The sequence below is a fragment of the Callorhinchus milii genome, unplaced genomic scaffold (genome assembly GCF_018977255.1).
Source record: "Callorhinchus milii isolate IMCB2004 unplaced genomic scaffold, IMCB_Cmil_1.0 Scaffold3, whole genome shotgun sequence".
Taxonomy (NCBI): domain Eukaryota; kingdom Metazoa; phylum Chordata; class Chondrichthyes; order Chimaeriformes; family Callorhinchidae; genus Callorhinchus; species Callorhinchus milii.
In genome coordinates, this window is record NW_024704744.1 from 65,946,061 (window position 1) to 65,973,944 (window position 27,884).

At 38.7% G+C, this 27,884-nt stretch overlaps 1 protein-coding gene across 1 annotated transcript in view; it reads right to left on the bottom strand.

Annotated features, from left to right (window-relative positions):
* pacrg (PARK2 co-regulated) overlaps window positions 1-27,884 on the bottom strand; it is a 117,810-nt gene that overhangs the window by 43,613 nt on the left and 46,313 nt on the right. The window contains exons 3-4 of the mRNA XM_007889317.2: window positions 14,582-14,753; window positions 9,227-9,376 (exon numbers count right to left, since the gene is read on the bottom strand). Of these exons, the coding sequence (XP_007887508.2) occupies window positions 9,227-9,376; window positions 14,582-14,753 (322 nt within the window). The remainder of the gene's footprint in view (window positions 1-9,226; window positions 9,377-14,581; window positions 14,754-27,884) is intronic.

Sequence of the window (27,884 nt, forward strand, 5' to 3'; positions counted from 1 at the left end):
CTTGTGGTACATGGCTTTATGGTTTGGAAACACTGCATCACTTGGACCTCAAGAAACACAACATTGCTTTGAAACAAAATTTAATAAATGGTGTCAGCTTTCCTCAGTTGGGTAGCACTCTCAACTCTGAGTCAAAAAGTTTGGGTTCAAGCACCACATCAGGACTTTGAACTCATACGGTCTATGCTGACATTCCAGTGCAGTGCTGGGGGTATGCAGCATTGTTAAAGGTGCTGTTCTTCGGATGAATGTTAAACCGAGATCATGTCTGCCTGTTCATTAAATATCGCATAGTACCATTAGAAAAAGTGAACGTTGTTTCTCCAGTGGTCTGGTCAACAATTCCCTAAATAAAATTGGTCATTCACCTCATGGCTGTTTGTGGCACACTGCTTTGCACAAATTGGCTGCTGCAATTGCCTGCAAAATACATAAGTCACTATACTTTAGTCCTCATGACATGAAAGGCAGAATATCAAATATAATGATAATTAATATGATAGTTCATTCTAGTGGGTAATAAAGCCACTGCTCAATGTAAAACTGACACATACGAACAATGAAGGCTCTAGATTCTTGTCTTGGTCTGAACTGTTAGCGAATCTCACTAGGGCAGCAAAAATGAAGGGATGCTGAAGTGGCCTTGATGATCACGGCTCCAAAGGTAAAATCAGCCAGGATTCTTCCTCTTGAGCATTAGGTCATCTGGAAAGTATGTATGTACGTATGGAAATGAAATGAACAGGATTAGGTTGTCTCTGATATTTGCCCGGGTTGAATTTGATGCTGACATGGATGGCCAGGCTCACACATAAAGAATCATTTGGGTGAGATACAGAAAAAAACCTAGCCCCTTTGCAAGGATAACCAAGTACTCGTCTAAGTATCCACACAAGAGAGTAAACTGAAGAAGAAAACAAAGACAAAATATTTTTGTTAACAGAATCACCAGTTGCAATTGTGCACTCATTTCACAGATGTGACAGAGCAGATGGCTGTATTGCACCAGCAAGCATGGAATGCACGTTCCATGTGATTAAAACTGCATTGATAGGAATTTTATTTGACTGACAGCAAACAACATGGCCTGTATAGATTAGGAAGGACAGATTGCGTTCCACATTCAAATCAGCAAATTCTATTGCAGCTCTTTGTGGATTCTTTTATTCGACATCCAAGTAGAGAAACTGTTCCAAAAGAACCTGGTTCGAACTTGGCCATGCTGCTGGAATGAATTTTGATCCAACATATCCACAAGCTCAAGTTAGTGGAGCGAGTAGCAATTGCTCATCTTAGTGCATTTCCTACCGACAACAGTGTTTCATCATGCTCATGCTACAGCTGATCACGGGGCAGCAGCTGCCAACTCTATTTCCTCCCCCTTGGTTTCACACATTAACAGTCCTCATTACGGTCAGTCTGTATCTGTTGGTCATCTTATCCCTGATGTATTACACAGTTTCAATAAAAACTACTCCAAGGACAACTGTTTTTATGTGCTTACAGTGAATAAATGAAAATCATTTCTCCTTTCCAGTACCCACTGCCTGAGCGCATAGTGCCATTTAAGCAGCACAAAAACATTGCAAGTTATGTTGTGTCTGATTGCTAGTATTGCGCAGTAGGGTAGTGACATATGAAAGAAACATGGCTCTGAATTGTAACAGCTAAAATTATTTTGGCCGCTGTAATAGTCTTTTTTGTAAATGTCCTAATAAATATTACAGTCACTCTCAAATTCAATTGTAGCCCAAACGCAAATGTCACAGAGAACTGATACATTGTTGGAGGGAATTGATCTTAAGTGACTTGGAGTGTTTATCACTCAAAGTGCTGAGCAGTTTCCAGGGCGACTTCAAGGTTAGTTGGGAAGGAATGTCCCATCAGTAAGCGATAGCAGAAAGGGTCAACATGAGGGTAGCTAGTAAATAGGATTCTTTAACATTTGGCACCTAAAGCTAAAATTAGCATTTAGGCTTCATTATTCATGGGAGCATGTAAATCGAACCAGATATTGTTCCCACTGAGATGCTACATAACCTTTCAGCAGTTGAAAACAATGCATAACACAATCTGGGATTTTTGCAAAAAATCACAGATCCATTCTATTAATCTTTTACATCTCCATTAAATGTAATTAAACATTCAGTAAGTCTGGTCGTTTTTGATAAAATATTGCACATCTATTTCATCAAATCTTGTAAGATTTGCCACTTTGTAAAACGTATATTTAATTCGACAGCCAGGCCCCATGTCCTCTGGGCAAAACGGACCTGTCCAGTAAACAGTGACTGGAAAACAGTTTCAAGCGCAAGCATTCTAAAATAATAATCCTTGTATCTGACAGAGTGTCTATCACGTTGGGAGGACATCTCAAACACAGGATTTTAAAGTGTATTGACTGTGGATTTTTTAGGCAAAATCACATTTTTTCCAATTTTCGTCCTCTCCTGAAAGTGTTTGATTCCTTTTTTTCTTCAACTGCCGCCTCCCTCTCTACAATCAAGTAGCCTGCTGGTCAGCACTCACTGGGGACCTCTGAAGACTCATTTTTTTTGCTATTTTTAAAGATTGTCCCCAATGACTATTACAGATACACCTGGGGGCGAGATCCACTGGATAATTAAACACCACACAATATCCCACTTCCTATTCCAAAGGCACAGAATCCAAATATAGCACTACTTCCTCTATTGCCCCATCTGAAATCAGATACCACAGCTTAGCAAACCTTCCGAAACAAACAGATTTTCATGTAAATAGGTATGAATTTCTGGCAAAAAAAAACACAACCTGTCATTGCTTCACATTAGGTAAAAGAAATATCCATTTTATGGGCAGAATAAAATCTTTTTCAAACATTACAAATGTGACGGTGTGAGGGATGATGAACTGCTTTATTAAAACATGTTACATCTAAGGAGAATGGGAAGTGGATCGAGCAAATCCTCCAAGCGAAATACAGGAAGTGTTTACCACAAGAGCCAGTAAGGAAAAATAATCTCCTGCCGAACTCCAGCTGCGTGTTTCCCAAGTAATTGAGAGAGAGGTTAAAAATAAATTGCAGTATGTTTTCCCATTCAGGACCCACTCCCATATCAATATAACAGAGTCGTCTATGTCATTGTTGCTGGTATTTTTCTTCTATTCTACTCTTACAATGACCAAAACTGAAATACTTAAATATTTAAAATGAGATATTATAGCTGATGTAGAAAAATAAGTACACTATATGACTGCCTACCATCACTGATAAAGCCCCAGTGCTCATATCTAATGTCCTGCCCCTTTGATATGCTTTCAGTAAAACTGGTCACATAACCATGAATGTAACACTCAGCTACTCCCTGCCTTGTCTGAATCCCACTGAATTACCAAAGGAATTTTTCATACTTAATGACTGTTTTACGGAAAACCAGATGCATAATTTGATGTAATCTGAGACACAATGTATCAACTCAAAAGTTGCAGGGAAAGATTTTCAAAATGTATGCAATGTCTTATTTTTAGAGCTTGCTTTTCTGAGGGTAGTAGGGCAGACATGCACACTTCCTGTGAGAGTATTCACTTTATTTTAAAACACCATTTTATTTATTTACTCTCTGTTAGGTAAGCACCTGTAAATGTGAGTGTGGAGAGGCTGGTTGGTATACTCATGCCACTCTTGGAGAGCATAATTTTAAGTATGTTTTATGAAGTAAAATGTAAAGTATATAAAGTATTTTTACAAAAATGGTTGAGGAGGCCCGAACACTGGCTTGTCACTTCTATTAGATTACAGTTTCAATGCCACTGCATTTAACATGAGGAATTTGTCACTCGTGGTTTCTACACCATGAAGACTTTTTATAGGAAAGCCTAAAGATATTGTTCATACAATGTATATTTCTGGGATCAATTCCATGGATTAATAATATTCAATAATAGTTTATTAATGGAGACTTTCCATTTAACTTCTCCTCCATCCTTCAGTGAGATATTTGGCCTCTTCTTGTCACCTCTACGCACTGGCATGCCTGAGACTGGGAATTCAATAGCATTAGAACTGCTACCGGCTGATATTTTCAGTTCACCTGTAATTTTGTGAGTTATCAATTCTAAAAGTACATTGTTAAATAAAGTACATGAGAAAAATATGTACAAGCATTAACTTCAAATCACTAGCAGATGTTTCCATACAGATTTGGATTGTCTCCACTGATCCATATGTCATTTTAAGATCTTATTCACTGACTCAGTGGGAACACTCAGTATATGATGGACACATTGTTCTTTTATGGGTGAGTACTATTGACCTTAGCGTGTCTGGGTAGATGGCGGTTCAATCAAGGTGTGGAACATAAAAGTTGTCTGACCAAACTGCATTTTTAAGAGGTGATATTGAATCACTCAAGTCTCTGCTGAAATTAATAATAATAATAATCCTTGCATTTGATATAGCACTTTTCACGTCTTCGAGACGTCTCAAAGCGCTTCACAGAATTTGCTGTAAAGTGAACTGACTGTATATTTGTGGGCGAAACGCGGCAGCCAATTGTGCACAGCAGTGTCCTACAAACAGTCGTGGATTGAAAATGACCAATTTATTATTGTTTTGTTTTTTGGAGGGATTATTATTAGGCGTGTGGAGTAAGGAAACTTGCCCGAGGTTTCGCCCTGCCTGGAATTGAACCCAAGTGTCCTGCTTGCAAGGCGAGTGCTCTAACCACTGAGCTACAGAACTCCAAATTCACCCTCTGAAACCAAATCCCAGATCTGCTTCTCATTGATTTTGAGCTGGATGCCTCTCATGAGGACAATTATGCATCAAACTATACAACACAAAGACCACAGAGATCATGAGAGGCCTTTCAATCTATTTGACCTCATCCTTCCAGTAGACCCATCCTACCATTCACACTTAAAAGATTTGCACACTTTGTTGACTCCTACTGGAAAGCCCTCATGTGATCAAAGCTTTAAAATTATTGCATGAGAACACCAAATCTTTTTTCAATAATCGATCATGTTGACTTGTATGCCTGCTTGTTACCATAGCTCAGCTGGTGTTTCTGGACTGTGCAATGGAGTCAATGGGCCACAATGTCAGAGGTTAGCTGTGATGCCTTTGCAGCTGGATATCTTGTTCAAACAACATCAAGGCCAAACAGTGGATCAAAGAGCTATTTGTTGACCCAGGGAATTGACATTCTTGAAGAGGATCTGTCATTGAACAAAACTGGCACTAGATTGTTCACAGAATCATAAAAATGACCACAGATGAAGACATTCGGCCCATTGAGTCTGTTACAGGTGCTAGTTCCTCTTTTGGAGCTATTGCGCAATCCTTTCAGACCCATTTACCTACCCTTCCCCACATTCCTGTTGTTTATGCCTATTATATATTCATCTAGTCCCCTTTTAAAGATAATATGGATTCTGACTCAACCAATGCTCCTGGCAAGGCATTCCATAACCTAACTAATTTGTGCCTGAAAAATATTCTGTTAACCTTTCCCCATTTCTTCATTTGCTGAATTGATGCTCTCACATCACTGACTCAACAACAAAAACTTGCATTTATATAGCACCCTTCACATAGATAAGTGTGTCACTGACCAGTGCTAATCATTTTTTCGAAAAAAAAGCAAATCCTGGAAATTTGGGGAATCTGAAATAAAAATAGACAGTGCTAGAAATAGACAGCAGGTCAAACAACAGCTGAAAGTTAAAGGTAAACTTAACAAGTTGGATTATAACCAAAACATTTTCAAAAATTCTCTTTGAGAAACTAGTTTCTAATATTTCAGACTGAATCTACCCAAATACTGCGCCACTGTCAGATTTACATAGAATATTTGGGGCCAGGAAACTCTTTCTCCAAGGTACGACTTAGCTTGGATCAGTGTACCTTTATGTGTCCAAGCCTCAAAGTGGCCACAGAGTTTTTAATTATATAATAAAGATTTGAAAGTCTGATTTGCACCTTTCCCAGTGACCAATTTGTGAGAAATATCAAGTTGACCTTCTGCACATTGACATAGAACCCAGTTTTAAAAAGCCATATTATTGCACTACTAATATTTTACCTCACACATATAACATACAGGGAGTCCTCACTACAGTTGTTGTCAGCTACAATAAGCGGGTCATGAACAATTTGGGGGATTATATTTTCATTTATATTGTATTCTCATTCATATTTGAACAACACCAAAAACAACAACGCCTTTCAGGTTGGGAAGATGTCCCAAAGCGCTAAACAGTCGGGGAATCAGGAACACGTTTATTGGGAAAAAGATTGGCAATAATAATTTTAAATTAGATATATTTTTGTAACCTTCAGACAATATTATTTTATAATTGTTTTGCTTATTTCATCAGAAAAGCAAAAATATCTTCTTTTTTCTCTTCCTCTTCCTCAGTGCTACATAAAAATCTCCAGACATGAGAAAAGACAGGCAACCTCTCCCAAGTTGTTTTTTTAATCAGCCACTTGGGAAATTACAATGAGGGGAAACGACAGGCATTCACCCTACTGTACCATCCATGTTGAATTTTTCATCAAACTTTTCCCCAATACTCATTTTGCTTTACATTTTCATCATATTTAAATACAACTCAGTTTACTTTTTCAATCCCTTTTCATATTATATCTGCATATGTTTTCAAAATTACAAATTTATTTGGCATTTCACAAGCTGCATATGCAAAATGAGTTTCATAGGACATTAAATTAGTGAAATGTTGGTGACTTTGAGGCATAAATAATTGTGCACAACCCATGCAGATTTAATTAGTGACACCACATTTATTTTGTTTAGCCTTGAGTGAATTTTTTTTGATTATTTCATCAAAAAAGCAAAAATAATAATAAAGTGAGCTCCCCAATTGTTGAGTGAGCAAAACTGGCTGAAATCAGACTAAACCATGCAGATCAGAAAGATGCAAGTTAAGAATCCTGAACTCAGTTCCAGATTCAAACATGCAACCGTATGGTCTGTGGGATCTCAGCTGGGTCAGCACTTGGGGTGGTAACAATTGGTTTTAATGTTCCTGAATTAGGGAGAGTTGAATACCTATTCCTGATCAGTCGGAAGTGATCCTTACTTGAACGGGTACACATCTGGATATTGGTTAATCACGGGATGATACACGGTTGTGATACTTCTAAGTTCAGACATTAAGAATGGTTAGGTGTTGCATATTCTAGCAAGTCCCTATCCTCTCTCTGTTCAGCAGGCTCCAGCCTGCTCCATGTCTCCTGCCCGACCCTCCCTATCCATCGGCGGCCGGGCTTTCAGCCTCTCTGCCCCCACCCTTTGGAACTCCAACCCACAATCCTTTCGCCTTGCGCCCTCCCTTGGCAATAATAATTGGCAATAATTGGCAATAATAATAATTTTAAAATACATATACTTTTGTAACCTTCAGTCAGTACGTTCTCATCAGCAAATTCAAAATACATAATGGAGTAGAACATGAGTACACATTGTTTAAATTTCATTAATTACATAGAGAGAGCATCTAACATATTATCTCTCAACCTCTCTTTTTTCTATCATACATTGAGATCATTTTAGTAGTACATTCATTATTTATCACACTGAAAGCAACCTCCTGTGTGGGAGGCAGATTCAACCCTCCCCCACCCATTCTCGATGGTGACTTCTGTAATTCTGGCTTGCAGATCGTGGCATTTGGTGTCTGGTTAATGAGATACCTGTTTTATTTCATTTAGTAAAAACGGGTTATCCAGCTCACCAGCAATTGATAGCCACAATGCACAAGCTTGATATCTAATGCTCAGTTTTCTGGTACATTGCTAATGGGCCAAGCATCAGGAAAAGGGATAAATATTCCCACACATTCGGGTAGAAGTGATATGATGAATATTGAATATACTGCTAAATTACCCCCACTTTCTTTTCAGCTCTCAAATACGTGATTAGACAGGACCTACTCAAGGTGTTCAAATATATATGGACCCAAGCTTTTAATAAAATGTGCCTTTAGAATTTCTGCAATATTAATCATTTGAGTTGTAGCTGCTTTCTAATGATAGAAAATCTGTCAACAATGTTAATGCTATGCTGATGTACAGTGTGGTTGTGCACAGTGTCGTTCCATAAAATCTGGGATACCACCAGGTTTGGGTGTTTCAGTCACTTCCAATGAGCGTCTGGAAACAAGGCAGTGTCTCCATGACAGATTAGTCGTTCAAAGAACCATCCTTCCACTGATGGGATGAGTATTTAAAAGTTAAGCCTCTTTCAGTTATTTCTTTTCAAATGTTGAAGAATATGCTTGGGTCCCCGTGTTGACAGTGAAGGCAGAAATGATACCAATTCAAATGTTGAAAAAAAGGCATTTTAAATCCACTGATTAAATGAACAAATGTAACTCCCTGAGGGTTGTCGAGAACTCACACCAACTGTGGGCAATCATCAAAACTGGCAGTAGAGAACGCCTGGCAGGTGTGCATTTGGGCAATGAATTTCAATGATACAGCCCTCAGTAGGAAATTCGCACTGCTATATTACCAGAAATGTGTTTTAATGCCAGCGGAGGAAAAGTGAGCCATCATCCCTCATGGAAAATAAATGCTAGATTACATTATATAAACCAGCAATAAATATTTTAACAGAGAATTAGAGAAATAAAACGAAACGCACAAAGAATAATTTTAATTCATATTAGACTTGGAATAAAACAAAAAGGATAATATTTTTATTTTTCTTTGTTCTAGATTTTGCTGCAGAGATGCCACAACAGTCCTGAAAATGCTGCTGTTCTATTCTGAAACTAAAAGGAACAATTCTCACCTTGCCCAAAGTTTGGGACAACATTATTTCATCGCTGAAAGTGACCATCAACATATTAATATCTTTTTATGGACACTGGTCTCCAATTACAATGAATCTACCAATTTCAAGAAAGAGAGCTTGGTTGTCAAAGAGATATTTAGAAGTACCATACGAATTGCAGAAAAAGCCAACAGAAACATTATGTGACTTATTTGATGTGATGAATAAGCTGTCAGTGAACCGTAAATTCAATTGCTAATGATGTCATAGACCAGAGGAGGCATTAATAATAATAATAATACTAATAACTGCTCCATTAGTGCTTCATCTAGATGTATAAGGCAATAGATCTTAACACTGATCATAGTAAACTGTTTGGACACATTCCTCCCCTTCATGGTGCCAAAATAGAGATTCATGGTTTGTGTGTGACAACTCACCATTCACATTCTTGAAGATGTTGAAGACGGGGAGGATTTGACGGTAATAAGGCACTAGGGCCTCGCCTACCATGTCAGCTGACACGACCAGGTGCTGGAGCACTTTGAGAGTGGTGCAAATGATTTGCTTGTTCCGAGTGTTGAGTGCATCTGCAGAAACAGAGACAGAGAGACAGAGGAGAATGATGGCTCTCTGTGAAAAGGAACTTTAATGGATAAATTTAATTAAATGATTCTCTGCTGGGGATTGCAAGCAAGCCTTTATTAGCAGAGCTTTGAAAAATTCCAAAGATGGATTGCAGCACTGATGTTATAAAACACTGCCTTGTCTGACTGTTATTTGTTCCCACAATTTGCGCTGACTCCTCACTCACCCCCGGAATACAGCTCATTTATTCATTTCACAGGCTGCTCACTGCTTCGTCCAAAACACAGCATGTACCATAAGGCCAATGGAACTGTGGTAATGTGCAATGATCCACAACAACAGATACTTTCTAATCAAACAATCGAGCAACTATGTTTTGAGCTTATTAAGAAATCATTGAAGGCAGCTCAGTGAATAAATTGTGGAAATCATAGTTTTTGCACAATGAGGCAAATGTTTGCAAATAATTCTGTAGGTTTCCATTAATGGCAAACAAAAGCATTAACATGCAAACTAGTTTTCGTATCGCCTCCTAAAATATCTGTGGCAACTCATGATTATTCCCTTTTGTACTGATGACCTTTATGAAACATCTTCTGTTGCCTTTGTTTGACAATAATCTCACTTTTGTGAATAATAGACTAAGTGTCCTTTTGTTTTGGAAACAAATTGGCTCTGTTCAAAGGTAAGTATAATGTCTTTCTTTCTATAACTAACACCTCCAAGTTCAGCCCTCCCCCTGAATTCCTTAACTTGAGAACAGCTTACATAGAGACATTCTGATTAAACTTTGCACAAATACTTGATACTTGAACAATACTGTCATTTAAGACGTCAAAACATACCAACATCGATATTACAAAAGATACATTAAACTCTGAAACAATGGATTTTGTTGCAAGTAGCTGCATTTCTGTATACATTTGAAAAACACTTGGGTGATTGTTGCTGGTACAATAGGTTACTGACCTCTCCACTAATCTCAGGCAGGGAACCATGAAAACAAAACTTGTTTATAACACATTGGATTGGATTGCACTTGGGCAGAATACTTAATAGCTCGGATCTATGATGGACAAATTTATATCGGCATAAAAATATCATTCCAAGTTTTATGAAAATATCTGTAAATAATTTTTATTACTTTACAGGGAAAGAATCTAAAATATTTGTTGCATGATTCCTATAAATTATATATTGAAACGTTGGGCATTTTGGTAGTGAACTGCATTTCAAAATGTTTGCCAGTGTTTTTAGTTAATAAAAAGTTCTAAACAATATATTCTGCAAACAGATTGATTGTTTGTTCAGCTGAAAATTAATAAGTTGAAGAGCCCCCAGTTTGGGTTTATGAATCCATGAAATGCATCATTGCATTTAAAAACATAATTTCACCAAGTTTTAAGTGCATAACTAAAAAAAAATTATTGCAACTATTATGTAAAAGGCCCCAAAATTATCTTTTAGATTTAACTCCCATTAGACATATATGGTAAACAAGCTGTTTGGAATTAATAATAACACCAATGATAATAAATAATTAATATTATTAGTTGATATTACTACGTTATTAAAAATAACTCTGTTAATAATAACCGTCCCTCACGAGGAAGCTTGCAGGGAGTTCCTGGAATCGATCAAGCGGGGGCTCACGTGGAATCACATGGTCTCTAGGCTGACACTAATGCAGTGCTTGGGGTATGCTGTATTGTCAGAAGTGCCATCCTTTGGATGAGATATTAAACCGAGCTCCCAATTGCCTATTCAGTGGACGTTAGAGATCCCATGGCACTATTTGAAAAACAATCTATTTTGAAAAACAATCCCCCCAAATAAAATTGGTCACTCACTCCATGGCTGTTTGTGGGACATTATTGTGCACATTTTGGCTGCTGCATTTTGTCTACAAAATACATGGTCACTGCACTTTACAGGATATGAAGCGCTTTGAGATGTCTCAACACGTGATAAGGCACTATATTAAATCCAATAATTATTGTTAGTATTATTATTATGTTCGGCAACTGAATGTCAGAATCGAGTAAGCCTCTCTGGCGGTCTCGGTAATCCAGTTCTTGAGTCACGTGCGTCTGCAGTATTCCAGGGTACTGCTGATGACAGGACAGACAGTCTGGTTCACTGGCAGGACTTGGAAAGACAGACCAGTACCTGGGAACTGGGTCTCTTCCCGCTAAGCTCCTGATAACCCTGCAAAGCCCAATAGGTAGGGTGGTCCTAGCTGGACAAGCAGCAGGAAAGCTTGCCAGACAATGTTCTCAATGGCAAGCTACGTGGTTAAAGTTGGTTCGACTCCAGCAGTAACCCAATGCACACACTTAGCTCTTGTCTACTTTTGCCTAACTCTCCAGAATTAGGTAAGCAGGATGCGTCCCTAAAGGGAGAGAGTGGGCGTTCCAATCAAATAAAGGTCTCTGAAATTTCCATGTGTAAATGGGATGTATGGAACTCTGTTGGTTTAGATACTTCCACATATGTTGGACACCTGGCTGTCCAAAAAATAACATTATCAACTCTTTGATATAGCGCCTTTAACGTCAGAAGGATGTTTGAAAGCCCTTCATGGGATTTACTGTAAAGTGTAATGATTGTGTATTTTGTAGGTAAATTGTTCACCATCCATTGATGCACTCTCCACCTCATTGAGCCAGTCTGAAATCTTGGTGTCTTGTACTTTTAACAGTACTTTCTTCCACACATCCATGCCATGACCCACTCTGCCTTCCTCCATCTCCACAACATCGCCCAGCTCCGCCACTGACTCTCCCTTCAGGCCACCAAAACCCTCATCCATGCATTCATCATATCTAGGCTTGACTATGCCAACTCCCTGCTTGTCCCAACTCTTCCCTCCACAAACTGCAGATCATCCAGAACTCTGTAGCTCGTATCCTCTCCCGCGCCAGGCTCTGTGACCCTATCATCCCACCCTAGCCTGGCTCCACTGGCTCCCCATCCCCCAGAAGATAGAGTCCAAAATCCTTGCTTCACCTTCAAAGCCCTTCTCAGCCTTGCTCCTTTCGACCTTTATGACCTGCTAACGCCATATTAACTTATCCGCTCCCTCTGCTAAGCAGGTTCTGGCCTGCTCCACGTTCCCTGTCCGGCCCTCCCACCATCGGTGGTTGGGCCTTCAACATCTCTGCCCCTACCCTTTGGAACTCCATCCTACATATATATATATATATATATATATAGTGAAAAGCGCTATATCAAATGCAAGGATTATTATTATTATTATTACAGTCCCTTCACCTTGCACCCTCCCTTGCCTCCATCAAGGCAAGTCCCTCCTCTTCAACTGCACCTTCGATCACCCTTCTACTCCTACCCTCCCTGCCTTGCACTCCTCCTGAGCACAACACCCTGCTTGGGTCCTCCCAACATGAAAGGCACTATACAAATGTAATTTGTTGTTGCTGTTTACAAATAAAAATATACTTTATAATATTCTGTATTGCATTATATATTGAGAAGAATAAGTTTAAAGAGCTCTAATTTAAGGCTTATATATCATGGAATGTATCTTAATTGCAGTCATTGTTAGTTTATTGGCACAAAGTACATAAAGTTGTGACAAATACGTGAGGTTAGAGTTTAGGCACCTGCATAAGGTAAAAAAAGGAAGATTTCCTCTGCACCTTATCCGTGCTAAAGCCATCTTGCAAGTGCTTGATGCGAACACTCAATTCCAACATTTGAAAACAAACTCATCACTCGCACTCACATCTCTCACCTGGAAGTCCAAAGAAATTCATCAGAATTATACCCACCCACAAAGAAATGCGAGGTTCTGCATTTGGGAAGTTGAACAAAATGTTATTAATGTTTAATTGTGAAATTAAAAATGTTAAAAAGTGCAAAAATAAAATGAATGCTGGATTTTTAACTATGGGTATTTTTCAAAGAAATTCCACATTGATGATATTAATGTGAATTGTACTAATAGATTTTAACAATGAAATACTGTAATGAATTGATGCACTAATAGTTTGCACTATAAAAGCACAATATCTTTGATGCCAAGCAATCAATAATGGATATATAATGAGTTTAGAAACCACAGGCTTACTAGCATTACAATGCAAACTATTTCAAGACCCATCAATGTACCCTATTTACCCGATCAGTTTTTTTACCCCAAGAAAACTGTAATAAGTTAGTGAACTGTAGCTAGTTGTGAAAAATATATTTTATAATTTTTTTATAACATTGAAACTTCATGAAATATTAATCCAATGGAGATAAGTAGACATTTTGCTACAGAACATAATCATTTTTACACAACAGGTCTGAAATTTAAATCTGTCTAAACATAGAAGCATGACTTGCACTAATGCACAAATGTACAATTTTCAGGAATTTTGTACCCTTTGAAACTGCAGCTGACCTCCCACTCAGTAATGCTGAAATGATTTGCTAATGATTCAGAAGTGAGCTCCATTTATGTAGTTTTTCCACTATGCATCGTTTTTTTTTTTGAGTTTCAAAGTGCTACTACTTTTGTAGTTTTAAAAGCTGTGGAAATGCTATCAGATCAATGGGCACTGAAAATGAAAGGAGCGTCTGTGAGCCATTCTTGCCCACATATCCATTTATTTTCTTGTCCTCCTTTGGTAATGACATGCTTGCCTTTTAACTGGCAGAACAGAATTAAGAAGGATTGATGCACGTCTGTAATGTTGAGTTGTAGGATGGGGTTCATGGTCCAGTCCAGTGAGACTCTGATTTTGCCAGGACTGTCTGGCCAGCCTGGGCCAAGCCCTTGTCAAATACAGAGGGATAACGGTGAGTGACCACAGGCTGCTCTTTCACCCCACCTAGTGGCCAGTTGGAATAGCCACAAAGCAGCAATGGCAGAGATGTGGGAGGCCACCTTGTAAAATCAGGCACGCAGGAGTTAAAAACAAATTATCAGGAGCGAAAAGAAAATTTATCAATGGTGACACAAATATGAGTTCACTATGGATTCGGAATGTGATCTTCACATGAAGAGTTTATTTGAAGATGGCACTTTTGTAACACTGCCATTCCTATTGTGTATTGAGGTATAAATCAGACTCTCAGCAAAATAAGCTGCTTTTGCTCCATTTGTGTTGCTTGTTATTCACGCAAGAAAAAAGTATTATGAACTAACTGAATGAAACTCTACTCATTATATTAATGCAAATAACCTTTCATAAGCTTACTTTTTATTGGGATTATGAGCTGCGGAATAACAGGAAGGATCTTCATGCCACCATGTTCCAGCATATCATGAATTCCCTGGCGTGCAAAGAACTCATAGGGGTGCACAGTCTCACAGAGACCATCAAAGAACAGAGGCAGGTAGTGGTGGTAGTCCAATTTCTCAATCTCCACCTGTAACAAAGCAGTGACACTAAAGTCAAGGGACAACCTTGAGATGTTTTTTTCCAGCACAATAACGAACAAGACTAAAACACTCTAATCGCTTTTTAGTGATTGAAAAGTTTTTGTTCATGTTGTGATACCTGTCAGGCTTTCTGTAGTTTTCAAATAAATTGAATGGGGTCACAGTCAATCTATTTCAACAATATTTGGTAATGTTATCTTTAACTTTACGGATGTTCAGTGTCCCTATCTACAATTCAAATGAAGGCGCCACAACAGTGACTAACCCTTAAATGACTAGTCTGTCAGTGAATTGTTCTGGACTTGTGCCCAAATCAGAAAATATTGCTGCACAATGTAATAGCACAGCACAGAATAGTCTCTTAGCAGGAAAACCCCTGCACCATTTCGAGAACACCATATCAAAACAAGCCTAGGTGTAAAAATCCCATTTGGTCTAGATTTCACAACATTTTCTTAGCATTTTAATAAACAGTATTTAGCAAATTAATACATTTAGTCTTAAATTTGAAGCCATTTTCCTGCACAGGTTGAAATGCTAAGAAAATAGAGTAAATCTAGACTTGGGTAGAATTTCTCTACCCCCCACCCCCAACTCCCCCTCCAGCCGTCACAAAACTAGGGGCAGAAATAATCGAAATACACTAATTGTTGAATCTGATGGTGTGCATTCATCGAGTATTATGATCGGCAGTCATATATCTAGTGATGTAGCTTCTCTTCGCTATCCATCGTGTGATTTGAAGATCTTTACAGCCACAGAGAACAGCTCTGAGTTATCTGTTCTTTGTGGATGTTGCAGAATCAACAATGGCCCGTAAGATACATCCGTAAATTCAGAGAACATGTTGACTCATCTATTAAGACAATTTGTGCCTATGGGAAAGAATGTATGTCAGTTGGCTTGGGCTTGAATTATTAGTTGGAGCTTCTAGTCTCATGTACACACAGGTAGGAATTAGCTGATCTTTCAAGTTTAGTCAGCGGCTTGTGATTAAATGTATGCACAAGCTCATCAGAAAACTAGGCAATCCAGCCAGGTAAGTGGAGGAATTTGACGGAAAATGCAGATTAGTCAACTGGTATGAATCTTGTTCAGTGGTTAGACAGCACTGATGATTTCCTATGAGCGAGACCAGGAAACCATTGTGTCTTCAATGGGTTCAATGAGCATGAGATTCCATAGTGCACGGCTTGCCTTGTATTACAATCGAATCACACACTCAGTGCACGAGTTGAGAGCACATGGCTCTTCGTACTGATCCACCCTAACTATTTTTTCCCCTCCGTATCCCAGTGAGTAGAAAATAGATAAAATTTAAAATACTTGCTCTAGAAAATGGGTGAGATGTTGTGTATCTCACACGTGATGAGAGACGGTCAGAACTCATTCTAAACAAATGCGAAGCGTTATTCGAAATCTACATTCTATTATCGGAAATAGAGGGAAAAAGTGACTTGATAATTATGAAAAATTAATATGAAGAGATGAAACTATCTCTGTCATTCATCCCAAAATGTAAGCATTAATAGCAATGAGTGACGGAGATGGTGTGCCATATAAAATTCAGGAAGCTATACAGCACTATTACGCTATTATTCTCTTAACTGCTTTTATAGCTAATTTTAGAAGCCTTATATTTTAGCTCATGCACAATTAATTATTCATTGTCAATATGACTTTAACATTTCTACTACTTGTGTACTACAAGGTACAATGATCTCTGCAGGCAACTTGTAAAGAAAAGTGGCTGGATTTCCCAAGACTAAATTTAGCTGAATCCTTTAAGGAGTCAGATTAACAGTTCTCTTCTGAGCAAGTCGAGGACAAATAATCACAGCACTAGACCTAAATCATGTGATGGGGTAACCTGCTGATAACTGTTGACTGACTCTCATCACATTGCTTGATCTGTAGGCCCAAGGTTAAAAATAGTGTCCACTCTCTGAGACCTTCTGAATTGTACTTTTTTGTGGTCAGCCGGGTGACAGAATGATTGTCTGTCGAAATTTGGCACCTCTCAATTTGAACACTTGTTAAACTTAGACAGAATCCCAAACTTGACATTCAGAATGAGGAAAAATGGCAAAATAATCAAGGAAGACATTGACAATAAAATACAATTCTTTTTCTTAATCTACTCTTCTAAATCTATCCCAAATCACTTTGATTTCTTGTAATAACTATACCTCTTATAAATCTTGTAGACAAAGTCATTTTTATTTCAAGCTAATCAAAAGCACATTTTACATTTGAGGTAATTAATAAAACATCTGATGCGTAATAATGCCTTCACCACCTTAAAAACCGAGACCAGAGTCTCAAGCACCAAAATGACTGATTTTTTGCTTTCTAGCTGCCAGGCTAAACATCGCTGACGTTATCCTTCACGAGAGTTTAAGCGAAAGTAAACACATCATCAAACGCGGGTGTTAGCTGACTCATTGCTCAGCACGTCAAATCTGTGTGAGGCACCAATAAACAAGGCAAACTAGATCCTGGGCTGTATTGCCAAATCAGATCCCCAAGAATCATACTTAAGCAATATAGTTCTCTGGTTAGGCCGCACCAAGAGTATTTCATACAGTTCAGGTCGCCTCAACATAATTCCCCAGGCCTGCCCAGGTCCGAGAGACAGTGTAGAGGAGAGCAATGAAGATGATTCCTAATGTTAGTAGAGAAATGAGCTATGAGCAATGATTAGATAAGGTACGGCTCTTCTATCTTGAGAGAAGGTGTCCAGGAGGGTATCGTATAAAATTTTAAATGGGATTGAAAAAGCAAACTCAGAGCAACATATTTGAATGACAAAGACAGTAGAACATAGGACAACAGTTTAGAATTGCAAAGGTAACTATAGAGGCCCTTAATCATGGTCCTGAATTCTCAGAATTATAATTTATTACACTGCTATTTAATACTTTTTCAACTAGCTAATGTGTTTCTTAAGTGCATTAAATTCTGTACAGTGCACTATTACTAACAATAGTTAGCATTGATTATTAAAGAATTTTGAAAATGTTGTTGTGTTTCACAAACGAACATTAATTATTTGTGATTCTAGTTTAACACACCAGTTTAGCTCAGATGATCAAAGTGTTTAGCATCTCGGTTTAACATCTTATCTGAAGGATTCATCCCCATTACTGCATTGGAGTGTCAGCATGAACTGTACATTTCAAGTCCCAATTTGTGGCTTGAACTCACAATTTTCTGCCCAGAGGTGAGAATCGACCATCTGAACTGAGCTGACAAGTCTTAAACTGGACATAAGAAATACTTACTGGCAGTTTGCAAAACAAAATGCCAATTGGCATGTTAAACAGGAAGATTGGCATAATGATGATCAGTTCTTTCTTGCAGTGGTGGTGGGAAGAGATGTCACGAGTTGACATTATAATATAATAAATAACAATCCTTGCATTTGATATAGCGCTTTATCATGTCTTTGAGACGTCTCAAGGCGCTTCACAGAATATACTGTAAAGTGAATTGACTGCATATTTTGAGTGTGAAACACAGCAGCCAATTGCACACAGCAATGTTCCACAAATAGTCATGGATTGAGTGACCAAATTATTATTTTTTTCCCCTGGAAAAGGAACTGGGTTCCTATTTACTGCTAGGTGAACAGAGACGTGTGGAGTAAGGAAACTTGCCCAATGTTTCACCCTGCTGGGAATCAAATTTAGGTCTTCTTGCTTGCATGGCGAATGCTCTTACCATTGAGCTACAGGACTCCAAAAGAAAATTGTGATTTAATAGGACAACCATAAAATAAAGGGTTAGGAGAACTCAGTAAATTACCATGTATGAACAAGGATCATTGCATAATATATTAGCTTAAAGACAAGACATGCTAGCTATGTTTTATAGAAATTAATAATTGAATTACTACTGCTTTTTGTAATTAGTTCCACTGATTTTGTGGTGCTGAAATTCTACATAATATATTAATCTGCTAAATAAGTATTCCGCTCTAGAGGTTTTGAGAATGAAAAAGATATAGTCTGGAAATTTGCAGTTATTTCTTAGTCTCCCTGTCCCCTTTGAAGGCATTGACTCACAATGGGTATGACTGCACGTATACCAGTGCCTTCCAACAGCTCGTCAAACTGTCCATGTTGAATAGCTTAACAGTGCTATTCGACAGTTGAGCCAATCCTCATCCCAAATCCACATACGCACAAGCATATAAGTACATATACATTCTGGCAGTGGGGGTCACAATGTTGTACCACCTGGAAAAAGGAACCAATTTTATCTCATTATAACCAAAGTGGCAATCTTTAATTTGAGGAATACTATGACACGAATAGTTAAATGGGACTTTGGTTGACATGGGTTGGTCAACCCCATAGGTCCAGAAGTCAGTGCAAAATTGTAACAAAATGAATGTACCATTTCCTGCTAATTCTGCAGTTAGCACATATTATTTTGTACTGAAACTAATTAAGCAGCTGAAGGTTACTTATGGTTTAACCTAATTTTGTACTCCCTCAAATAGATTAATTGCAGTTGTGAACATTCAGATACTCAGGTTGCTGGAAGACATGAGTGTACCCCAAGTATAGTCGTGTTTTTCCATGTTAAAATCCATAAAGCTGTGCTACAAAATGCAGCAATGTGTAACTTTAACTTCATAGTGACCGAGCAACATTGCCACACTAATCTGGACTGCAATGCATTTTTTGACCTTGATGTTATTTGACTACATTTATCAAGAGAAAGCCAACAGTATATGCTATTATGATTTTTAATTAGAATCTGGTTTTCTTAAGTCTGCCCTTCTGAGGGGTTGGTTCTGCATGTGTTTTGTTGATTTTGACATCTTGTGTATCATGTCAGCACAGCTGAGACTCTGTATAGAGCTGAACATCGTGAAGAAGCACTGGTCAATAATGTCTATTCAGAATTCAGTACAATAACTATTTACAAATCAGATTCTCTGAAAAGATCAAAATACAGATCACAAATTTATCAAAGAAATCAAATAGGTCGCCTTTTTCTAAAAAATTAGTGTGATGGAGAATGAAACATCACTCTTATCTTTAAAAACCTCCATAATTACATTGTAGGGTACACAGTGCCCTGTAATATAATATGCTACACTAAACACAAATTAGATTACATGAGATCACCGTCCATCTTTGTCCTTTTTATTTGATTTATCTTTCACAATATGAACCACATGTTTCAAAAAACTACATACCAGATTTTAAACAAAAATGCTTTTATTTTATTTTGTACAAATCATATGAAAATCAGTGCATAGGAAGTTTGTCATCTTAACTTAAGTGCTCTTATTTTAAGCAATGCAATTTTAACTGGTTAAGTAGTTTCAATTTTAACGTTTCTCAAACAGCACATAATGTTAAGTGTCAGCCTAGTTCAGTTTTTAGTTTGTGGGTTCAAGCCGCATATCAGGACTTGAGCTCATATTCTAGGCTCACAATCCAATGCAGTGCTGGGGAGCACTGCATTTTTGGAGGTGCCGACATTCAGGTGAGACGATAAACCGAGGTCTCATCTGTCTGTTTACTATCCTACAGCACCATTTGAAAAGAGAAAGGAGTTTCTCCTGGTGTCCAGCCAACAATCTTCCAGAGAAAACTGGTCATCCACTTCATGGTTGTTTGTGGGACATTGTTGTGTGGAAACCGACTGCTGCATTCGCCTACTGGATACACAGTAAAAATCATAACAATTCTTTGAAATTTTTTAAAAATGTGATATGGCACTATCAAATTGATAGATTAATATGTTAATGCATCAAATGAATACCTTATGAAATTAGGTAAGCAGTGTGCACCCCTCCTGGGAGTGCACATTCCATTCTAGCCGAAGGAAAGTTTCCATGTCTATGCATGTAAGAAAAACAAAATCATGGACAAGAGTACAGACAGTGACATCCACACCAACTTAGATCTGCCCCATTGTGGACAACAATAACAACAACAAATTGCATTTATGTAAGAGCGTTTGGAAATTGGCGAGCAGAGAGAGACAATAGAGAATCTGCTCCCCAGTACTTCACTCAAATTATATCACAAATAAGAGCAGAGATAATGGGGGTGGGGCACGGTCTATTTTTCCTTGATCCTCTAAAACAACTAATCTTTTCCTATTCTTAAAGATATGATTGCATGGTAGATCCACTGAGGTTCAGACAGGCAATCTCACTGTGAGTGTATCATAGCTGACATGATCCTCTCCTCAGTGGATATTTATATATTGTTAGTAAGGGGTCACTGTTTTGCGATAAAGAGGTCCTAAACTCAAGGACACACAGTTGAATTGTAGCACCCTTTTCACTGCTCCAGCTGAGATCATTTATGTAAGCTTAGACCAAGGATTCAACCTGGGTCTTTGTTAATCTATTTGGATGAGCCAACAATGCCATTGGGATGTCCTCAAATAAAAACTATAGGATATCTAATTATACATTTTGGGAGTCACAATAATCAACATTCTCATGTACAGCAACTTCACAAATCCCAGTTTACCAGTTGGATAATCAAGATTAGCATTGTTCAGTACCTCAATGGTACATCAATACACAGTGGAGTCCTGTAGCTCAGTGGTTAGAGCACTCGCTTTGCAAGCGAGAGACCTGAGTTCAATTCCAGGCAGAGGGCGAAACCTTGGCAAGTTTCCTTACTCCACACAGAGCCTAATAATAATCCCTCCAAAACAAAAAACAATAATAAATTGGTCATTTTCAATCTACGACTGTTTGTGGGACATTGCTGTGCACAATTGGCTGCTGCGTTCGCCCACAAATATACAGTCAATTCACTTTACAGTGTGTTCTGTGAAGCGCTTTGGGATGTCCTCCCGACATGAAAAGCGCTATATCAAATGCAAGGATTATTATTATTATTATAATGTTCATTTAGAACGTAGATTTTAAGAAATAGAATAGGATAGAAAGCCATCTAATCAACCAAGTAACATACTTATGAATATTCTGTCTTGGTTGATTTACTGCATTCTCCCCGCCATGCTCACAATAGATCATGCCTGAGAGAAAAGACTAAAAGTGCCCCCACTCGTCTTGTTACACACACCAGAAAGTGTTCGGCTAGTGAGGAAAGGACACAAAATGATCGCACAGCACACAAATAAAACATCTGCTGGAGCACTAGAATACTCCGATGCGGGCACCTGTCCAACCAGGTACAGAAAAGATCTGTTATAACATGCATTGTGCTCAGATGTGATTTATGGGTTAGTGAGTTAAAGGACGGTCTGGAATGTGAACTATTTAATTGGTTCTGACAGGTTGCTCAAGGATAGATCGTGTTTTTACAACTTGTAGGTACAGATCACAGTGGCTCACCTGATCAATTACTAGCATGTTTTCATTGGTTTCCAGATTTTAAAAAATGACATAATTTTACCTCATCCCTTGCAGTGTATATAAACGGCTCCTATTTCTGGAATCTGCAAAACTTTTTAATAAAGCCTTTGTTCTTGCCAAGTCTTTAATTTTGACCCACTGTATCCGTTGAAGTAACAAGCTCAAATTCAACTAGACAGTTGTTTGGTTCAGTTTAAGCATGAGCTGTGGGAGCAGAATCTGATGAATCTTCTTCAAAACAGACCAATCCTCTCAGCTCTGTACTCTGCCAATACAAATTAGAATCACAGCCGCTGGCGTATTTCAAGCAAGAGAAACCACAGCTATAAATGCAGGTCTCTCTTCCACATGAGCTGCTCTTCATAAATGCCACAACCAACTTTACCACATCCTTCTTGCAAAATCACACATGGTATCATGAAAAATAATCACAGCATAATTTAATATTTTCTGCTGCTGCTGTTAGAGACACGAGCAATGTTGTGAAATGCAAACTGTTTTCCATTCAGCAGAATTCTCAGCATGTACGGTTCTTACACTCGTTAATTCTAAAAAGAACAGGGAAGAGTCTGGATTACGTAATGACAATGTAATCATGGGTTCGAATTCGAGATATTTCACACAAAAATAAATTTGCTGACTAAAACAAGTTGAAATCTGCATTTTCATGTACACAAATTGTGTTAATTACCCTCATATTTCTTTTGGAGTCATTCTGTTACATTTCAGGTTCCACAAAAGGCACTGATAATAACTAAGGTTGCCAAAAAACATCATTAAATATTTGGAACAACATGGACTCAAAATATTTCTTTGATCCAATAGTCTAATAGTGAGAATAAAATATGTTTATGAGTTATTTCTCTTTAAAGTCATGTTTCCAATATATTAAGCACAACCTAATCCTGTTAGACAGCTACAATACAGGTCAGGTAGACCTGGTGCAGTTGGTCGGGTTGGCTCAGTTGGCAGCACACTGATTTAGAAGGTGATATGTTGAAGCTCCAGATCAGAACCGTGAGTTCATAGTCTAGGCCAGGAATGCCAGGTAGTCCAACCTTTTCGCCGCTGACGGCCGGATGCCAGATTTAAGAAACATCGGCGTATCATTTATTTCACTATATTTTAGTTACAATGCAAACTTTAAATAGGTCATGTAAAAAAATCATTTTAAAACAATAATGCACCCACTGACAAGGTGTCGGTCTCTGTATTTCTCTCTGTTTCTGTGTGCATCTCTGTGTGTGTCTGTCTCTATATCTGTCTGTCTCTGTATGTCTGTGTGTGCTTCTGTATCTGTCTCAATCTCCCTCTCTTGTGTGTGCCTCTCTCTCTCTCTCTCTCTCTCTGTGTCTCTGTATCTCTCTGTCTGTTTGTGTCTCTGTATGTGTCTTTCTCTCTGTCTGTGTATGTCTCTGTATCTCTCTCTCTGTATCTGTTTCTCTCTTTGAGAACAAAAATAACAAAAAACAAAAACATATTTTACAAAAAGAAGCAACGCAAAATCTTCTGCTATGTTTAGATACCATTTAGCAGCAAATTGGACAGATTTCTGTAATTGAGTGTCAAAAAACAGATAATTGGGAACACTTTATGCTTGATAAAGATCAATGTGGTCCTTGGGTCAGGAATTCATATGGCACAAGTGAAAGGGAAGCAGCTTGGCCAACTAGAATGAAATAGTCAGATCAGAATTATGAATAGTGGAATTCTGTAGCATATTGGTTAGAGCACTCACCTCGCAAGCAAGAGGACCTGGGTTTGATTCCCAGTCAGGGTGAAATCTTAGGCAAGTTTCCTAACTCCACACGCTTTTGTTTACCCAGCAGCAAGTAGGAACCTGGTTGTTAGTCAATTGGCGGATCGCTTTCCGGAGTAATAATTCCTCAAAAAAAANTTTGATCACTCAATCACGAATGTTTGCGATACTGCTGCATGCAAATGACTGCCAATTTCGCCCACAAAATATACAGTCAACTCACTTTACACTATATTCAATGAAGCGCTTTGAAATGTCTCAGTGACATGATAAGGCGCTGTATTAAATGCAAGGATTATTATTGTTATGTTTGAATCAGGTAGATGTTTATTTATGTCAAATGTACTTAAAGAGGTTAACAAGTGTCAGTTTCAGTCGACTCTCATTTTTATTTTAATAACACAAAAATGAAATTACACATTTATAGAAGTGTAAACCTAAGATACAGGTTTAGGAATACCATTAAATACAAACCAATAAACAGCTCCTGCACATTTAATAAACACCAAGGCCACTGGGTAAATTGTTTATTAGTGCAGAGGTTCCTATTTTTCTGTAGCACTGACGGAAACACTGAGGAATTCCAATGTTTATTGCTATAGCACTACATACATTTTTTTCTTTACAAGGAATTGCAGATTTTTTAAAAAAAGTACAGAACTAAATAATGTATTATGGCTCAAGCAAAGTGAGTACAACATACGTATTATATGCCTATTGGGTAAAGACACCACCTGATACAGCACTTTGATCTACTAGACAGAAGGTTCAAATCCTGCTCTGAAACTTAGTTGCGACACTACATAGCTTTTGCACCCCTAAGTTAGGGAAACAACAACAACAACTTGCATTTATATAGCACCCTTCATGCAGGGTAGTAGCCCAGAGCGCTTGACAGCAGCAGAGTCTGACCCAGAGCCAGCGGGCAGGGGGCTGGTGACTGTAAGCACAATTAAAAAGGAAGGTCTTTAAGCTGGATTTAAAATTGGAGAGGGAGGGGGCAAGGCGGAGGGATTGAGGAAGAGAGTTACAGAGTTTCGGAGCGTAATGGCTGAAGGCACGGCTGCCGATGGTGGAGCGGAGGGGAAGAGGGATGAATAGGAGGGAACATTAGCTAAATTCCTGCTCCTGATCATCATCCAGGAAGCTGAGCGTGTGTGGACAATGGGTGAGAACAGAATAGGGCTCTGTTGTCTTGCTCCTGCAGTTGAATAGCCTGTAATCATTCACGTTCAAGGCTCAGACATAAATAATGATCACATTGGCAAGATACGAGAGGGCCTCTGGCCCCCATAGAAATGAACCCTCGCAGAGTGAGAAAGGAATCAATAAGGGGAGAAGATTAACAAACATAAATTGTTGTCAATTTATAAACTAGAATAATAAACAATCCTTGAAATAGTACTTTTCATTTCAGATCATCTCAAGGTGCTTCACAGGATTTACTGTAAATTGTCGTGATTTTGTATTTTGTAGGTAAACGTGGCAGACAATTTGCATACAGCAAAGGCCCATAAACTACCATGAAGTGAATGACCAATTTTATCTGGGGGATTATTGGCCAGGACTCCAGCAGAAACTCCCTCTCTTTTCGAATAGTCCCCTGGGATCATTAACGTCCACCTGAACAAAGAAAAGGAACCTCAGTTTAAAGTATCATTTGAACAATGCAGCGCTTCCCCAACACTGCAATGGAGTGACAGCCATGAGTGTGAGTTCAAAGTCTCGATGTGAGGCTTGAATCCACAACTTTCTAACTCAGACGTGATTCTGCAAAGTTGACAGATGGTCACCAGGTGCATATACAGTAGTTTAGAGAGCCATGTTAATCTAGGACTCTTTTTAATGTGTCAGCTACCACCAAAGCCAGTGAGAGAGCTAACAGATACAGTACATTGAAGAAATATGATCCAATTATCATTAACTTTTCACTGGTTCATTTTCCACCAAAATTGTAACATTTCCTAATGTCCATGACTAGCATAGATTGGTTTCATAGATCAGTCCTTCAGATCAATACACTGGGCTAAGGAGGTTGATCAATACTATCTGTAGATTTATTCTAGTGTAAGTGTTAAGTAAAGAAATCCACAGCTGGTCTTATGAAAGCAGTGAGTTTTAGTCAGAATGAAGCAGCTTGACTTAATGTTGGGAGACCTGGTCCTTGACTACCGTTGGTGGCCTTTCGTCAGATGCTATGATTTTTGCGGTTGAGGTCCAAACGAGAAATTGCCTCAATGGAAACAATTGCAGGATCTGGTCAAACCAGATTGTGCATCACAATAAAGAAATGTTGGGCTACAATGGGGTCATTAAATTATATACGGACACAGAAACACTGAATCTAAATATGCGTCCAATTTGGTGGGGAAATTAATCATTAATTTTCTTTTCTATTGTCATACAATCATGATACTGGTATGAGTGATCAAACAAAAAAACAAAAAAAACTTACAGAAAAGGACGAATTCCCAAAATCTTGCCAAACTCTGCTCAGGACTGTGTAGTGATCCTGTTTTTACAAAAGGGTTAATCCTTTTTCTGCAACAACTGTTTTGCAAAACAGTGTCAAATGTCGATGGACCAAATCGAATCCTTCTGTGCTATCATTTCTTTGACTCAAAGTAAAAAAAACTACCAACGTCCAAGATTCAAAACTATTTAGAGACAAATCTGTCAAATTACTGGTTTGATATTGCTCCATTTTGGATTAAGACATTAACCATTACCTGGAAGCATTTTCCTTCTAACCTGCTGGTCTAGTCACACAGCTAAATTAATGTTTTCAGAATATTGCTGGGAATTCAACTTTTTCAATACAGCTACAATTTAACAGTTGCAGAATATTTATTTCCTTTCCCTCACTTCCTTTCTCTGTCACCCTCTCTATCCCTATACAATCTCCCTGTGGGTTTGAATTATCTTCATGTATGACCCAATTTTTGTGTGGGTCTCTATTTCACTCTTGTCTCTCCCTGAAGCGCTCTGGGACACTCCCTTGCGTGAGAGGCACTATATAAGGCAAATTGTTGTTGTTATAAGTCTTCATCGTTGTATCCTCTCTTTGTCTTTTCACACTATCTGTCATAATCAATTGTCCTTTCCCACCCCAAAACGAACCACAAATTATGCAACATCCTTTAGATAGTTACCATAGAACATAACATGGTGGGGTGGGCCGGGTGGGAGACATGGAACAGGCCAGAGCCCGCTGAGCGGAGAACGGACAGGTTGATAAGGAGTTAGCAAGTTAGAGAGGTAGGAGCGGGCAAGGACATGGAGCGCTTTGAAGGTGAAGGCGAGAATTTTGAACAATCCTCTGAGGGATGGGGAGCCAGTGAAGCTGGGCGAGCGTGGGTATGATGGGGTCATGGAACCTGATGAGGGAGAAGACACAAGCTGCAGAGTTCTGGATGATGTGAAGCTTGTGGAGGGAACAGTTGGGAAGGTTGACAATCAGGACGTTGACATAGTCGAGCCTGGTTGTTTTTCTTGGCCTGAATGGTGAGGCAGTGGTGGAGTCGGGCAATGTTGCGGAGGCGGGGGAAGGCAGAGGGGGTCATGGCACCGATGTGGGGGAGAAAACACAGTCCAGTGTCGAACAAGACGCCTAGGTTGCTGACTGGCTTGGTACGTCCTCCTGACGTGAAAGGCACTCTGTAAATGTAATTTTGTTGTTGTTGTGGCTTGGTGAGGTGGAGTTACATTCGAGAGAGATGGGGATGTACTCATTTTCCATCTCTGGGCTCACTGAATCACTCTATCCCCTTTCTCACTCATTTATCTATCATACTGTATCTAAATCACTCTCGCTCTTTCCTCTCGCACACACTATTTCATCTTTGATCTCTCACACCTATTCAGTCACATTGCTTATTGTCTTGCCCCTTTCCCTTCTCACACTTTCTTTGCGCACATACTTCCCTCTTGCACACTCTTATTTCTTGCATATATGGAATCCAGAAGAGGCAGTGTTTTGGGTCTGTACAGTGGGGT